This window comes from Aulostomus chinensis, chromosome 1, assembly GCF_037954235.1.
Source record: "Aulostomus chinensis isolate RoL2024-O1b breed Wild chromosome 1, RoL_Achi_v1.0, whole genome shotgun sequence".
Classification (NCBI taxonomy): domain Eukaryota; kingdom Metazoa; phylum Chordata; class Actinopteri; order Syngnathiformes; family Aulostomidae; genus Aulostomus; species Aulostomus chinensis.
Window position 1 is genome coordinate 29,418,211 of NC_141320.1, and position 18,254 is coordinate 29,436,464.

General features: G+C 46.8%; 1 protein-coding gene across 1 annotated transcript; it reads right to left on the reverse strand.

Moving 5' to 3' along the window:
* Window positions 1-4,819: 4,819 nt before the first annotated feature.
* Window positions 4,820-7,148, reverse strand: LOC147271102 (uncharacterized). Its single transcript, XM_086203313.1, has 4 exons — window positions 7,047-7,148; window positions 6,773-6,928; window positions 6,471-6,565; window positions 4,820-5,132 (listed from the first exon to the last, which is right to left on the reverse strand). The coding sequence occupies exons 1-4, from the start codon at window positions 7,146-7,148 to the stop codon at window positions 4,853-4,855; spliced, it is 633 nt and encodes a 210-aa protein (XP_086059439.1). The 3' UTR covers window positions 4,820-4,852.
* Between the last annotated feature and the right edge of the window lie 11,106 nt (window positions 7,149-18,254).

Here is an 18,254-nt window from a genome sequence, read left to right on the forward strand (position 1 = left end):
TCATGGTCTCACTGCCTGCTTTGTTCATGGATCAATGGAACGTTGCGTTGGAACCTTTATTGTAGAACTGCTATGAGCTGAGAGCTCAGTGTTGTTGGAACAACGCAGCTCCACATGGGACTGATGTGATGAAGAGGTTTTTATTGAGCTGAAGCTGGAGAGCAACAATCAAAATGGAGCAGCAAACATTCTGATGGCAACGTTTACAGAGGAAAACTGTTGCAGAGTTCAGAGTCCCAGTGAGTCAGGTCAGGACTGGGAACACTGGTCTCTCCTCAGCACCTCTGACACTGGAGTCTGGGAGCCCTGGGTGGCCTCACAGCTCACCCAGCCCACCTTCCTCCACTGGTCTGCAGGGAGCCTCAGGGTGCTGCTCCAGCTGTAGAGGCCGTCCTTCTCCAGCACCCCGGGGCTCCTGCTCTCCTCCCCGCCGCCGCTGCTGCTGTCCACCTTCCAGGCCAGACTCCAGTCTGAAGGGAAGCCCTTGTTGGCCAGACACACCAGCGTGACCCTTCCCTGCTGCAGCTCCTGGCTGGAGGGGGGCAGCACCGTCAGGGAGGGAGGGACATCACCTAGAAGACACCGCTCAGATTAGAGGACGGGGCAGCTGTCAATCAAACCCTGCTGCTAGGACACCAGGACTGTGAGAGCAGATTTCCTCTTGAAGGAGTTTCTGTCAGATGTTTCTCTGCTCCAGCAGTCACTCACTCACACATTGTTTCACTTCCCTTCAAGAAGCGGCTCAGAAAGAGTCCTCACCGCCCAAATAGAAGCAGGACCCTGACAATGGAGGAAACCCCCTTTGGCAGCAGCTCCACTTTGAAAACTGCCATCAACTAAAGCTTCTCTGTTCAGTCATGAAGGTGAAGAACAAAGAAACCCCACACATTCCAATCTCCCTGATTCAGCTGCTGGTAGAATGGACTTGTAGCAGATTGAGTCCTTGAACAGAGGGGTTCACCTCACTGAGGCTGACAGTCTCCAAGCAGAGTGAAGCAACCAGCACCAATGATTCTACAGGGGATTTTCAACCTGCACTCATCAAACACTGCAAATGAGTGACAAGCAAACGGCAAATTAGAAAATTACATTGAAATGAAATGAAATCTGTTCCATTCACCATGTAAAACTGGGCCATTTTCAAATTGAAGCGTCCGTTCTTCTTGATGTGGACTTCAGTCCTCACTCATCAAACAGTTCAAACTGAAGGGAAACCCATTGGATCATTTCTACACTTCAAGGAGTTCAATTTCAGTCTGACAGGAATTTGGACAGAAACCTTCTTGGAGTTGTTCTCCACGTTAAAGCAGGAGAACTCAACACATCAACACACAAACTGTTAAAAACACACAAAAACTCTGCTGCAAATGTTCCCAGATGGAATTTCCAACCAAACTGGACAACATTTTCCTCAGAGTTTGAGCAGAAACTTACGTCCAACATCCAGTCTGGTTCCTCCACCGAACGTCCACCACAGTGACACAAACTCATTGAGGCGCCGTACAAAAACCTCTGACTGTAGAGACACGACTCTCTGACTGGGAAACACACACCCACTTGAGTCAGAAGCCAGCAGTCAAACGTCTGAGCTGCTTTGAACCCTGCCAGCACAGCAGCAGGTCAACAAGTCTGCTTCCATAGTCTAGATGGTCATGAATCAAGAGATTAGACCTGAAAATGAAGAGAAGTCACGGAAGCTACGGAGCCCCAGAGCGGCCAAAGACCGACTTGAACAAGTTCCCTCAGTTCATCAATCCATGGCCAGGAGAAAGAACCTGTTCCCTCTGATGCAGAACTTGGAACCGGTTCTATTTGATGACCACAAATGAACGAGGTTCATCATTAAAAAATCAAATGAATCCCATTGTGGGAGCAACATCTGGCTCCAACATGTGTTTTCTGTCTCTCTGGCCTCTCCAGGGCTCCGTACTCATCACATGAAGGTCAGAGCAGCTAAAAAGGAGCTCTGACACATCCTGATCAATACTCTGATCAGGTGATTGATTGATTGACGGATGCAGCAGCAGCATCAGAGCGTCCACGTCTCTGCTGAGTCCCTCTGAACATTTCCATAGAGAGACACTTTGCATGAGCAGCACCATGCTCCAGTGCTCCGGGACACTTTATAGTCCTGAGACTTGAACCCTGGATGACTGACAGCTGTCCGTCACCACAACAGAAGCCACAGAAATCTGCTCATCAGAAACATGGCGTTGACCTCCGCCCTCGTCTGGACGCTCCTCTGCTGCTGCTTGACAGGTAAAGTCCAGAGGGTCCAGCTGCTGTCCTCCATCAACATGGGTCCTCTGAGATGAAGCTGCTTGATGGTTGTGTGTGTGTCTCCTCAGAGTCCAGAGGTCAGGTCACCGTGACTCAGCCTGCAGCAGTGAGATCTGCTCCAGGAGCCTCCGTCTCCCTCCCATGTTCAACCAGTCAGGATGTGCACTCTAACAGTTATGGCCACTATTTATCCTGGTACCAGCAGAGAGAAGGAGAACCTCCTAAACTTCTCATTTACCGGGCCACCTCGAGAGCATCAGGGATTCCAGCTCGTTTTTCAGGCAGTGGATCAAACTCTGGCTTCACTCTGACCATCAGTGGAGTTCAGGCTGAAGATGCAGCCGTTTATCACTGTCAGAGTCTTCACAGCATCAACAGTCAGTGGGTGTTCACACTGTGAAAAACCATCGTACAAAAACCTCCCTCAGCCACACTGAAGTGAAACTGAACTGACTGCTGCAGCTGGGAGCTGCTGACACACACACACACACACACACACACACACACACACACACACACACACACAGGCTTGATGAGAAGAACTAGAACTAGAAGAACTAGGATTCAGATTTTCTGCTGATGACGTTGTGATCTTCATCACCAATTCTTCATCCTGATTGTGGTCCTTCATCAGATTAGCAGCTTCTCTCTGATGATGTCACTCACATCAACTTTGCTTCTGCTTGGATTTTCAATGAACTTCAAGAAAAACCAGCAGCAGCAGCAGGGAGGGACGACTGGACCCTGCAGAGAGAGACTGATCAGCTCTAAAAGGGACAGGAGGCTGAGACTTCTGCTGCTCGTCCTCACACGACTCTGCTGAGGAGACTTTTGGAGGAAACTCGTCTTCGGTCGCTCATTTCTCTCTGAGCTCAGTAACCATAGCAACCTAGAGGCATCGCTGCTGGACCGTGACAACAGACGGTTTCAGAACTAAAGATAAGAAGAAGAGAGAACTCACCGTTCCTAAGTTTCAACAGCCAAAATAAAAGCAGCTTTGGAAAGTTTGAAAAACCACCAGAATGAACACTTGTTGGTTCATCTGGTTTGGTTTCACTGAAGCCAAACACAAGATCCAGATTCTCATGATCTTTGTGTCTGCCTTGACCAACGGTGTGAGAGAGAGAGAGATTTTTAATTTTTTAAAATCCATTTTATTTGCTGCTCTTATATATTAAAGCATTTCACTGTTTACTTTGAATGATCACATTCTCAACAAAATCACCCTTCCTTTCAATCAAAAGATCAGTTTATAGACACTCATGCTGAACGATACACACATGGACCTACACAGACATGAACCTATGTACACTGTAAAAAACCACCTATAGTATTTACCCAATAAATCTGAGGTACATTTGCACTCTTTATTTAGGTAGATTTAATGACATATTTTAGGTATAAAGTACCTCAAATAAAAAGCTATGACATACTAAAATAAATTGAGTAAAGTTCACCTCACATTCCGCTGTACATTCAACTACTAATTACTCAATGAAATTGGGTAGTATTTACTCTTGATTGTTAGTACTACTACACTAGTTACTTAATAATTATTATTCAAAATTGATTATTATGAGTAAATAAACATTAATTATTCAAGGAAGGTAAGATTGACCTCAAAAAACTTGCTTCAGACAAACAGGTGAAAATGTCAATGTTTTTAATGAACAAAAAGTTTAAAAGCAGACACAACATAAAGGGAGCCTTTGTCCATATTTCCAAAAGGTGTGTGGTCCTGCATCACAGAGCACTGATGTGGAAGGACAGGAGATGACATAAAATAGACTGTGAACATTCAGAAGCTGTCGGCTTTATTCTTGAAATCATCGAACTGAAATCATGAACGGTGACAAACACTGGTTCAGAGGCTGCTGTGACTTCACTTCATCCTGGTCTTTATCTTCAAACATGCTCCTAAATACATTTTACAGTCGACCATTTTCAGTCATAAATGTGAAGGAAACTATGTCATAGCGGGCATTTCTCTCAGATGCAACAGACAACATAGTGGAGAACTATAAAGCATCAAACATCAGCAGATGATCAGTCTTTAAGGTAGAAACTGGTGCATGGAAGCGGCCGTGTGATTGATGCTTCTTTAACTAAAGGAACAGCTCATGTTTTCCAGCTGAACAAACGAAGCCCACCGTCACCTCAGTGTAACGGAGAGAGTAAAGAGACGAGAAGAGAGAGGGAATAGAAATCTGCTGAGAGGAAGAGTGGTTCAACGATGGAGAAGCTGCTTTTAGAGTGTTAAAGCAGGAGTCCCCAATCATGTCCCATGGAGGGCCGAGTGTGCAGGTTTTCATTCCAACCACTCGCGACACCATCGACCAGAGACCAAGAGAACTAATTAGAAAAAAGAAAGAAAGAAAAGAAAACAAGGAAAAGAAAAAAGGCAAATCTGTTGGAGTCTTTTTTTAAATTTTGTATCTGTTTGCAATTTTTTTTGTTTTTGATGGCTTGATTTTTTTTTGGGGGGGGGGGGGATTGCTTGAAAAAGAAACCAAAAAAGCTCCATTCTCTCAGCCCCCCATGGCACATGATGGGGACCCCTGATGTAAATAGTTCATTCCATTAGCTTGGTTTTGAGGGTGTGGACCTTCTTGAACAGCTTTGCTCCATCAAGCTCCAAGAAGAGTTTCTGGAATACTTGGAAGGTATTTTGGAGTGTTTTGGGATACTCAAGGTTCAGGGCACAGATCAAGCCCATCAACAGCATGCAGGCGTTGGTTGGGTTTCCACACCCAGCCAGAACTTGGTTGCCCTCAATCACAACTGACACTTCTGCGGGATCCTCCTCAGCCATGACATTATGGACCAGGATCACCTTCATCGTTTGTTCTGTGGTCCTCACATGAGTCCTCCATGTTAAAAAGGAATAAGAAAAAGCATGTGATTTTTTAATTTAAGGGTGTATATATATGGGAGGAGAGAGGAGAGATGGGAGAAGAGGAGAGATGGGAGAAGAGGAGAGAGGAGAGATGAGAGATGGGAGAAGAGGAGAGAGGAGAGATGGGAGAAGAGGAGAGAGGAGAGATGAGAGATGGGAGAAGAGGAGAGAGGAGAGATGGGAGAAGAGGAGAGAGGAGAGATGGGAGAAGAGGAGAGAGGAGAGATGGGAGAAGAGGAGAGAGGAGAGATGGGAGAAGAGGAGAGAGCAGAGATGAGAGAAGAGGAGAGAGGAGAGATGAGAGAAGAGGAGAGAGGAGAGATGGGAGAAGAGGAGAGAGGAGAGATGGGAGAAGAGGAGAGAGCAGAGATGAGAGAAGAGGAGAGAGGAGAGAGCAGAGATGAGAGAAGAGAGGAGAGATGGGAGAAGAGGAGAGAGGAGAGCAGAGATGGGAGAAGAGGAGAGCAGAGATGAGAGAAGAGGAGAGATGAGAGAAGAGAGAGGAGAGGAGAGATGGGAGAAGAGCAGAGATGGGAGAAGAGGAGAGAGGAGAGCAGAGATGAGAGAAGAGGAGAGAGGAGAGCAGAGATGAGAGAAGAGGAGAGATGAGAGAAGAGGAGAGAGGAGGGGAGAGATGGGAGAAGAGGAGAGATGAGAGAAGAGGAGAGAGCAGAGCAGAGATGAGAGAAGAGGAGAGATGGGAGGAGAGGAGAGATGGGAGAAGAGGAGAGAGCAGAGCAGAGATGAGAGAAGAGGAGAGAGGAGAGCAGAGATGAGAGAAGAGGAGAGAGGAGAGCAGAGATGGGAGAAGAGGAGAGAGCAGAGGAGAGATGGGAGAAGAGGAGAGAGGAGAGCAGAGATGAGAGAAGAGGAGAGAGGAGAGATGAGAGAAGAGGAGAGAGGAGGGGAGAGATGGGAGAAGAGGAGAGAGGAGAGCAGAGATGAGAGAAGAGGAGAGAGGAGAGCAGAGATGAGAGAAGAGGAGAGATGGGAGGAGAGAGGAGAGCAGAGATGGGAGAAGAGGAGAGAGGAGAGCAGAGATGAGAGAAGAGGAGAGAGGAGAGACGAGAGGAGAGGAGGGGAGAGATGGGAGAAGAGGAGAGAGGAGAGCAGAGATGAGAGAAGAGGAGAGAGGAGAGAAGAGGAGAGCAGAGATGAGAGGAGAGGAGAGAGCAGAGATGGGAGAAGAGGAGAGAGGAGAGATGAGAGGAGAAAAGATAACAGAGGAGAGGAGGTAGGGGAGGAGGGAAAGCAGGTAAAGGAGGCCAGTCAGCCATCAGTCACTTCCCAACATACCTGGCAGTCTTGGAAGAGCTCTTCTTGCCTGTCCCCAAGATGACTGATGAGGCAGCGGAGAACTCCATCCCTCTTCTGGTAAATGCTCTGAGACTGTGAGGAGATCCATTTATTAAATACACATTTACATGCCCTTACACTGAAGGCACTTTTTCACACACAGTATTTGACACTTCACTGATTTTATGATGAACTCTTGGTTAGAGCTTTCACTTCATGGATGACAATGCAAATGTTTCAAATGATTTCACTTCTATTTCACTTCAATCACATCTTGCTCATTCCTCAAAGCAAACATACCTCATTTATAGAGTCCAGCAGAGGACGCATCTTGGAACCAGTAGCTCCTCCTTTTGCACGCATCAGCTGCAGAAGACGGGGTGTGTACCCATCAAGTTTAAGCATGAATGTCCCCTCCAAGGACATTGTCGTTATACGACGGAACTCTTCTTTGATGTGGTGAACGAGTCAATGAACAGTGTACGAAACGTTCAATGGCAGACACCAGACATCAAAGTTAAAGTAAACAAATGAATGTTTCTTGGTGGAGAGAAAGATGATCAAACATTCTCACCTGAGCCTCACTGAATAATGCGGGCCACCTTTCTTTGAAGACACTGATGGATGGGCTGAGGGTCACCACTTCGACTCTTCGACTTGAAAAGGTTTTGGACATTTTTTCTGCGATTGTCTTTGCATTATTCTTCTTTTTTATTTCACTGATCAATTCAAGTCTCTCATTCTCCAACGGGTCTTCATCTTCTCCAGCAGGATGCGGAGGGAGATCATTTACCTCGGCTTTCTTTGGCTTTTTCACATTTTTAGCGGGACCTTTACCGTCTGGATGCTTCCTCCTTAATGTGTTGTCTATTTCAGGATAGGCATATTTTGGTGACTCTAGCTTGGCACGGTAATTGTGCATTTGGTACTTGATGCGCTGCTGCCAGCCGTATAACCCAGCAAATGATCCCGGCTCCTGAAGGCATGGAAACTTCTGAACAAGGGCTTCAGACACTGAGGTTGTTTGCTCATTTGTGGGGTATGCAGTGACAGAGAAAATTACTTTTGAAAGGTCATGCATTATTGCTGATTTCACTCTTGCATCTCGGAAGTGTATTCCAGTGTCTTGATAAGACTTGTTTGCATCTGCAAGGATAAGCTCAACATCACGGGAAAACTGTGGAATTTTAAATGGCACTGGCCATGGAGCAGAGCGGCATGAACCAGGGAGAATGATGGTGTCTTTGAGCTGGACGATGCACAGACACTTGAGAGGATGGATCAGGATCTCCCGGATGGGTGTCAAATTCACTTTTACTCTCATGAGTGGTGTCCAGTGAGCTCACTGTTGAGGACAGTCCTGATTTATGCAGTGGTAGTGGGTGTAGGTCAAGGGTGATCAGTGGTTCTTTTCTTACCACTTTCACAGTGGCCTTGTGGTGCAGATCCGCAGTTGAGGTAAGAGTAAAAAAATGGTTCCCAAAGTCTTCATCTTCATATAATAGTCCAAATTCCCCATGTAACTGGAAAGTTTTACCAACAACTGAAACAAGGTCTTCCACTGTATGAGGCATTCCTGCCGGAAGCATCAGCTTCTGTATGTTTTGTTCTTCTATTAGGACTCGTAACCGGACCGCCATTGTTGTTGGGAAGTGTTGTCCTCAGCTGTATTGACAGATAACCTAAAGAAATTTAGACAGTTGATAGATATGTTTACTTGCACAGGTTCATTTCATTTTCATTTGAACATTTCCAGACTTTACACACCCTAGTTTAGTACCATGTGGTGAGTACAGGATTGAGTAGTTTTATTCTTATATTTGTTAGTGTGGACAGCCCTTTAAACTCATGTATTTTGTTTTAAGACACCAAGTTCTTGTTTTCTTTCAACTGGCAAAGTGTGCACACAATTGATATGACAATTACTCAACCCAAGTCTACTTCCTCAAATGTGCCAATGAAGTGTTTAAGGCACACCATCCGACCATCTGCTGTACTGTATGCAGCCAGGGGGTATGTATCCTTGAGTTTTGAATGCTGGAGGATTTTTCTCTCTCCTGTTGGCTCCACCTTAAAGCTCCTCATGTGTTCACCATCCACTCAGCAATTTCAGGCCCAAGACTGGGGTTTCATGCACAATTATTATTTGCAGTATTTCTCCAAAGTCAGGCAAGCCTCCTGTCGATCCAAAGGGCAGCAGCATTCCAACTTTGTAGTCTGTGCCTAAAATGGTTACCTTGCTTGTCATGTTTACAACCTCTGCTCTGGGGAACTCCCTTGCAAATGACTCCTTAATGCTGTCATTTAGAACATCGACTGCCACTTGAGTCATCCGGGACACCGACAGTGTTGACCTCTGATTGTTGCAATCAGGTGTATGATATGCAATCATTGACTGGTGTTTTTTTGCCAGTGTCATGACAATGTTTCTAAAAGACACAGTCTGCCTCACAATCCTTTTGAAAAATCGATGTTTGGCTTCAAAACCGCATTGTCCAGAAATTCACAAGTGGCCCAAAAACAGTCGTAAGCCATGGATAATGTTCAAGGAAGTGGTGTTTTGGTTTCAATGTCTCCTCTGGGAACACTTCTTGAAACCTGTAACGGTGTTCACTGATCTTGCTCTCCATGTACCCAAGTGTCTTTCTGTGCTTTTGTTTTAAGTTGAACATGAATGTGGGTATTTTATTTTGAATGAACTATATCCTGAGCGGAGGCTGCATGAGAGGAGCCTGTGGGAGGAGCGACCTCACAGAGGAGGTGTGCAGACTAACAGTACAGTGTATAATCTTAGATTGTATAGACGGCAATCATTAATGAGAACACTGTACTGTTAGTCTGCACACCTCCACTGTGAGGTCGCTCCTCTCAGGCAGCCTCCGCTCTCAGGCAGCCTCCATTCGGCATACAGTTCATTCAAAATAAAATATCCACGCTCATGCCAACATAAAACAAAAGCACTTAACGAAATTTTTTAAAAAAGTTTAGTAACAAAAAAAAAGATATACTATTGACAAGTAATTAAAATATTTTACGTTATATTGATTACTAATGAATGCATTGGTGAGAAAAGCGACGCTAACGGAAGTGCCCTCACGATTTTATTTTGAAATGTATCACGTGATTTCCCGTAGTGACAGTGGAGGTCTGCAGCCACATGCCTCTCTGGTAGTCTGGACATTAGCATCAGCTTGCTCGATTGGGGCGAGCCAACGCCTGCCACGGCAGTAACGACTCCACGGCGAACACGAGTTCAGTCGGTTCCAGTCACTCTTTATGCAGTCTATGAGGACAGTACCGGCTATGGAGTTAGCATGCTAATCGACGCTAATGTCCAGACGACTAAAAAAAAACAAAAAAAAACACACACAGTTGTCAGGAGGCAAAAGCTTAAACAGGCTTTAAATGGGTTGAATTATTCTGTGAAGTTAAGGGGATTTAACATGGTGCTCACAGGGAATTCTCTCGGTTTTGCTCTGTTTTGGATCCCTGGTATAGTCGCCATTTAATGAATGGCAATTTTTGGTAGGTTGCCGCTTGATTCTGCCCGTTAGCTGGTGGCGCTATATGCTATTGCTAGCAACTTTGCTAACTTAGCGATAGCATATAGCGCCACCTGCTAACGGGAAGAATCAAGGGGCAACCTACCAAAAATTGCTCCAAATATGTCTGAAAAATCGACTCGCAAAATAACAAGTCGTTCACATCCCTAAATACGATATGTAAACAATGTAGAGTTATAACGTACATGTACGCATGCTACCACCACCGAGGTATGTGAACTCCCGCGCGCGAATTGCACGCAAAGCCACTAATGGTCCATTATTAAGGAGTTGAAAGAGGGAATATTGTATCATAATGCAGCGGAGACGACATAACTGGGCAATAAAACAACTTCACTACATGTTATGATTCATAAACAAGCTCGACTGTGCACGTAAGCATAACATTACTGAATAAATTTAACATAATTTAACATAACATTACTGAATAAAGAGCTGCCACCTATCACTGATTGAAACATTTGGTTCAAGTATTCAGAATCAAGCAGGAGACCACAACTCGTGAAGTATCTATCATTTCATAAATCAACATTTACATTCGTGATTATATAAAGAGCAAAATGTAAAAGAGTCGTCTTAATTTACCTTCAGTCCAGTAACGGTACTCCGACGATCTGCAGCCTTCGGTTAGAATCAGGTTCAAATCCAGTCGCAGTCTGGCGCATGCGCAATTTGCTGCATAGGACTGATGGCTTCTGGGTATATTTTATTAAATTTTTCGATGTAACACTTAATGCTGTTAGCAATTGGGGATAGTTTACCCTATTTTTATTTATTCTCTTGCTGACTAGAATAATCGAGTAAATTTTAGACGATTTTCATGGATTATAATTACTACTCTCAAAAATCATTTATTACAGTGTACATGCACACACACACACACACACACACACACACGCACACACACACATTTTATCTTCAGCAGGTTCACCAACAACAGCTTGTCGTCTTCCACAGGACTCAGGACTCTCTGGTGGCACCACACATTTCTAAATGAGTCCAAATCTCCTGATATTTGATGAAAGCTGAAGTCCAGCTGGATCCTGGATCCTGGATCTGATGAGTTCCACACACAGGAACAGAACCCACCCTCCTCCTTCAGCTCACATACACCACCATCTTGGCCTGGACCAGCACAAAGAATACTTTTTACTTTTGAGAGTGAGGTTCCCATACATGGAAATCTAATATTTATTATACTGCAGTATATTTTCCAATATACTTTGATGTCTGAACTCTGAATCTGATGTCATTGGTGCTGACTGAATTCTACCCCCTGACAGACTGAAGGCTCCTATTGGTGATGTCATCATAAATATATGAAGGTCTTGTTTCAGTGTCAGGAACCAATCAGAGCAGCCTCCTCCTGACTAAACAGCTCTACTCATCAAGCCCCTGACCCCAGACTCTTCTTGGTGAACTGATCAGAGATCAGATTAGTAGAGAAGCAGTGACACAAAGGGAAACTTCGTCATTCCCTGAACGCAGCTTCATCAAACAGAGCAATGCTAACTGGTCACCTGCAGTAGTGATGTCATCAGGACAGGAAGTTGATCTGACATGGGAACTTTGACTCAGATCAACCAGGGAGGGAGGAGTTCTCAGAGTTTGATTGTGCTGATGAATCATAAGAACTCTCCATCACGCCGTGGTCTCAGCGTTGGACCTGAAGTCCCAGGCTTCAAGAGTTCTCCCCAAACTCTCAGGGTGGGTCTGACCACATCTGAGCAGGACACCATGAACAGGCTACATGAGGACATCTCAGTGTCAAATCTGTCATTTCCTGCTGCCAGTAGGTGGCGCTGTGGTCACTACTGACCTGTAGATGTGTTCAGACTGGGATGTTGATCAAACCTGGAAGTTTCAAACAGATCTGACAGGTGGAGAGGATTCAGAAGAGTTGAAGCTTCATTTTAGTTGGAGCCTGAAAATGAGGTGAGACTGAGGGCTCACAGGAGTTGCAGGTAGGTGCTGCCCCCTAGTGACCCAATGGAGAACAACATGTAATGACATGCACGTTCTCCATTTTTCCATTTCTTGACTTCATTCATCCTCCAACTTCTTCAAGCTGGAAGAGAGTGAGATCATTTAAAGTAGAGAGTCAATAATCAGCATCTCATCACTCATTTGTTCTCTGGTGGTGACCTCACGACTCAGCAGTGTGACATCACACATTTCGCTGATGTCATCCTCAAGTGTGTCACTCAGTTCATGCAGCCTTCATTGTTTTATTTTATTTTGGTTCACTTTGATCTTCACAAAGACAAAGTGCGTCTGATGGAGGCAACACTGACAGAGTGGAATGTTTCCATGTTGCCATGACAACGTGAGGCCCCTCACCTCCTCTGTTCCTTCTGCCGGTCGGCGTCAGAAGAGCAAGATGGCTGCTTCTCCATCTGGGTGGATGAGCAGCTCCTCCCATCTCAGGCAGACGCTCCCTGGCTGCATGTCAGCAGCTCCTCAAAGCTCCTTCTGGTTTCTTTGCTCTCCTGATGCTGCGCTGGTGGATTTGTCCACCTCTCATTCTCCAGGGTTCTCAGCCTCATGTTCTCTCCCTCCTGTTCCAGCTCCTCCAAGTTTCCAGTGGAAGTTTGGCTTTTGTTTGCTACTTTGTCTTTTCTCCTCTGTTGGTGCTTTGAGTTCCTTTGTTGTTCTTTGTCTTTTCATCATTCAAGCCTCCTTTTGTTGAACGCTCCTCTCCCCCGTCTGTATTTGGGTCCTGTTCTCCTCCACTTTGGCCAAGAAGGCGGCCCAACAAGAGTCACCAGTGATGTCACAGCTCCTGGATGCCCCGCCCCTTCATCTGGTGCAGGTCGTGTGATGTCACTGAATCCCACTCAGACCAAACCAGTCAGAGATCAGTGTGTTTGTGTCAGTGATGTCATCGCTGCTGACATCACAGCCCTCCATCCATACACGCCAGACTGAGGTGGAGCAGGTGATGTTGGGGTTTTCAAGGTCTTCGTCATGAGTGGGAGGGGCTGAGCTGGTGAATGATCAGCTGACCAGGTCTGGGCTCAGTTCAGATGTTGAGCCACTGCTGACTGCCATTTGCCTGAGGAAGACCCAACGTTCCCCTCAAGAAATGGAGGGCAGTTTTTAGTGCAGCGTTCATTCTGGTTGGAGTTTTCCTTTCCTTTGCCCTGCACCTCTCTGGTGGGGAGGTGCTCCCTGTTGACAAGGACTCAGTGGAGAAGACTGGACCAGGACCTTCACTGGTTCAAGGAGCACCGAGGAAAAGGGAGGCCCAGACCAGCAGCCAGGGTGACCAGTTTGAAAAGCTGCTCCTCTTCCATGCTGACTTGTTGGTGTCTCCTCTTTTATTCCTGAGTGATTTTAATCTCAGCTCTCTGAACCTGAATGGAGCAGAACCAGGAAATCATTGCAGGAAATCATGGAGGAGAAATGAATGAATGAGACTTCCAGTCAAACTGAGACAAACGTCCAGGTTTGGTCATCAAAGATATCTGACATTCATCAGTAGACTGACAAAGATGCTCATTATTATTGCAGCAGATTAAACTAGAGAATAAAGAGGGTCTCACTTTGGAAAAAATATTGCAGGATATTTTTGTTTTATCAGAGAGGCTTTAATGTCTGTCTTTGATGTCTGAACTCTGACTCTGATGTCCTTGGTGGTGACTGAATTCTACCCCCTGACAGACTGAAGGCTCATATTGGTGATGCAGGTAGGTGCTGCCCCCTAGTGACCCAATGGAGAACGACATGTAATGACATGAAGATTCTACATTTTTCCACTTGTGAGATAAAAATACCTCACAGCAAGAAGGTTCAGGGTTCCAGTCCTGGCTGGAGCACAGGATCTTTCTGTGTGAGTCCCTGTTCCTGCGTGGGTTCTCTCTGGTTCTCCTGCTTCCTCCCACAGTCCAAAGACATCAAGAGGGGACGAGGCTGATTGATACTCTAAATTGACTGTAGGTGTGACTGTGAGAGTGAATGGTTGTCTGTCTCTATGTGTTGGTCCTGTGATGGACTGGTGACCTGTCCAGGGTGAACCCCGCCTCTTGCCTGTAGACGCTGGGATAGGCTCCACCCCCCATGACCCTTAACAGGAATAAGAGGAAGACAATGGATGGATGGATATTGGAAACGACTGCAATACAGCATATAAATATTCTAGTTCCATACATGGGAACCTGGTTCTTCTGCTCTTTAACATCCTCCAATAGGAATGGACCGTCTATGACAAAGTATCAATAAATCTATCAAGGAGGAAGAAGAATTCTGATCAAAGAACTGAAGTCAATCTGGAGATCAGTTGATCTCTGGAAGGAGGAGGAGGAGGCATCCCGTGCTTTTATGTCTCTGTTCATGTTTCCTCCTGTGTGTATGTGTGTGTGTGTGTGTGTGTGTGTGTGTGTGTGTGTGTGTGTGTGTGTGTGTGTGTGTGTGTGTGTGTGTCCCAGCTGCAGCAGTCAGTTCAGGTTCCTTCAGTGTGACTGAGGGAGGTTTCTGTCCGATGGTTTCTCCCAGTGTGAACACAGCCTGACTGCTGATGCTGTGCCGACTCTGACAGTGGTTCAGTTTTTCTCAGTGGCTTTGTTGCTGCTCTCAGATCAGAATGAAAGTTCTCTCAACTCTGAGTTCAGCCTCCACAACATCGAGTCACTTGTTTCTCCTTCCTTTGATCAAATAGCGAACGCTTTTGGACGAGGAGGGAGGAAACCACGGCGTTTCACTGCTTTACATTTAGAATCTCACGCCAAGCCGGAGAAGCAGGTCCTGAATCAGTCACGTGGTCACTGCCGGCTGGAGAGGCTTCGGACGTCAACACATACGTCATCGATACGCGCCTCACAGAACGAGACGAAGACGCGGGAAGCTTTGAACACAACAAGGAAAGAAGGAGAAGTCCGTGAACCCCCGGCCTCGGTCTTTGTCTCCTGAAGGCTGAGTGGCGCCGGTAGAACCTCAACATGTGCGCCGCGCAGCTGCTGCGGGTGTCGGTCCAGGAGCGGATCCTCGCCGCCGCTGAAGACTTCCTGCTGCAGCTGGGAGAAGGAGACTCAGCGGCTGGAGTCCCGGTGCTGAGAGCGCTGCTCACCGAGCGGCTGGCGGCGGCCGCGGAGCAGATCGTGGCTCTGCTGGAGGAAACCGTGGCAGAGTACGAGCGGGAGAACCGCCGGCAGAGGTTGCTGCTCGATGCCGTGCTGAAGCCCCGAGTCAGGCTGGACAGAGCAGGTGAGTCCCGCAGGGACCTGCTGGGCCCCGAATTCAGCCAGGAAGTGGAGCTGCAGAGGCCCTCACAGAGCATTTTAGGGGATTTTAGGTGTAAAAAGCCATTTCCGGGTTGTGTGTGAACGTCTGAAAGGTAAAATGTAAAAATTCAGAGGTCAAAATCAAAGGGTAAACTAGTTTTTCTGTGGATTGTTGTCCAGCCTTCTTTTGTAGTTTTTACCCTGTCCTGTTCAGCAGCAGCATCCATGTTCCTGGTGCCATGTTGGACTGAAGCAGTTCTACTCTGCTAAGGAGGAACCTGATAAACTCCTCCTATCACCTTCTGTGTTGAACTTTATTAGGAATGGTGTTGGTTCATTGATGAAGCTACCGGACTGAGGCTCAGGAGAGGACAGGAAGAGAGAGCAGGGACAGGACAGGGAGGACGGGGGGGGGGGCAACAATAGGAGAAAAACAAACAAACAAAAACAGTAACAACAATAACAACAGAGATTTATCGAGAGTTCGATCGGAAATTCTACTGGTCACCAAGAGACGAAATATAAAAATAGACCAGAGAGAGAGAGAGAGAGAGAGTAGAGCCAGCAGGTATTTCTTCTCAGAGTATTACAGTTCTACAACACAGAACAACAGAAGTTATCAGTCGAGAAAAACTCTCACTGACCTGTCTTTGTAGCCAGAGAGGCGTGTATTTTGAGACCAGATGTGTGTGTGTGTGTGTGTGTGTGTGTGTGTGTGTGTGTGTGTGTGTGTGTGTGTGTTCAGGTCTCTCACTCATTCTCACTTGGATCATTCTGACACCCACACATACACAGATGCATCTGTGTGGGTGTGTGTGTGTGTGTGGGGGGGGGGGGGTCAGACTTCCTGGAAGACAGACAAAACAAAAACAAAACAAAACAACAACTCAACAACAACAACAAAACAACTCCAAACATGAGAAGAATGGATTTTGGCCACGAACATTCATTCCGCCACCACAGAGGAAAAAAGAAAAAACATTGGTTGCAGAATTTCCAGTGCAGATTTACCATTTGGTTTAATATGATTTTAAAATAAATGTCTGAGTGTGTGATTATGGGTCAGTTGTGCGCTCCATGTGTGTATACGTGTGTGTATGTATATGTGTGTGTGCAACAGTTTGTCTTGGATGCGGTGGGTAGCTGACTGTAGCTGATGTGGGGGACCAGAACATCACACCCCCAGTCCAGGACAGCAGGCAGGTCAGGACCAAACCACCAGGGCACCCAGAAACCCCCTGAACACAGGGAGCCCCAGGAACCCCCCCCCCCCCCCCCCAGGCCACAGGCCCAACCCATGCCAGGACCCGCAGGACAGCATAGGAGCAGCAACCCCCGCCTGGAGGCAGCCCACAGAGAGACGGGGCAGAGAGATGACCCCGGGCCCACCAGGCACCACCCCCCCCCCCCCCCCACAGCAGGAGCTGAGCCCAAGGGGATGGAGCCCCACCAGCATCGAGGCCCACCCACACCCCACGACAAGACGGGGCAAACCACAGCCCACTACAACGACCAGGCCCACCGCCCCCAGACAGAGCTACATACCCTCCACCCGTCCCCTGTTGAACTGAACCAAGACAAGACCAAGCTGAGGGGACATTCACACTGTGTTGCTAACTCCTAACTAACTCTAACTGAGTCGTGTGTGACAGGCTGGCCCAGCATGCTGTGCATGTTGGTGTCCTTGTGTCGTTCTTCTGTAGGCTGCTACGGTGCTACCTTGTTAAAAGATGATCCTGTACACTGGAAATTATATCAGCCCATTAAAAACAACCTTTTTTTCTCCACTGCCCGGTTGGCCTGGGCTGGACCGGCCATTAGGGAATCATTCCACTTCTCCCAGTGGCCAGCACCTCCCTGGCTGTGAGTGTAGGTGGACTGACATGTTTAGCATCGGTACAGGTTCCCTCTGGTTCTAGGGACTGAACTCTCATTCTCCTACAGGGTCTCATTCTAGAAATGAACATTCTGACTAGCAGATGTGATCATGAATGGACAAAACCATTCAGCAGAGGGGACCTATGACCTTTGACCTGGGTGACACAACGTTGATCCAAGCATCTGAACCCAGCGTTTCTGGTCATCAGTAGCAGGACGTCTCTTTATTGAGTTGATTTCTGTTTCTGTCGGTTGCTCCGCTGTTTCAGAGTCAAATGAAGAGATTTCTGATGTTGCTGTTTGTGTCCTGCAGATGTGGAGCAGCTGCTGGTGATTAAAGAAGAGGTTCCCCCTGAGCTGCAGGACCCAGAGCCCCCCCACATTAAAGAGGAGTGGGAGGAGCTCTGGACCAGTGAGGAGGGAGGGCAGCTTCAAGGGCAGCAGGAGGCTGATATCACCACGTTCCCCTTCACTCTGGTCCCTGTGAAGAGTGAAGGGGACGAAGAGAAACCTCAGTTCCCACAGCTTCATCAGAGTCTAACTGAGGAGAACTTGAAAGAAGAGTCTCTGAGCAGCAGCCCAATTCATCCTCTGAAAACAGAAGCTGGTGGAGAAGAGAGTGGAGGACCAGAACCAGAACCAGCCAGCAAGGTAGATCCAGATCCACTTGTACAACCCCAGACTGAAGACCAGATGTCAGACTCTTCTGAAGCTGAGCCTGAAGTCAGTGAGGATGATTGGGTCAGACCTGATAACACGGCCTCCTCTGAGCACAAGGAACCCTCTGGCTCAAGGAGGAATTTGCTTCAGAAATTGAGACCAGGACAGGAAGTGAGTCATTGCAACTCAAAAGAGCAAAAAATAAAGACCTTTGGCCCTTCTGAATCTCAGACAGAAGTCAGTGAGGATGAGCATCCATGTAGGTGCTCAACATGGAGTTTGGATTCACTCATGAGAAGAAAAACTGGGGAGAAACCATTCCCATGCTCAGTGTGCGGCAAAAGATTCTCAAAGGGAAATCTGAAAACACAGATGAGAACACACACTGTGGAGAAACTGTTCCCCTGCTCAGTTTGTGGCAGAAATTTTTCAGAAAAGGGACGTCTGAAAAGACACTTAAGA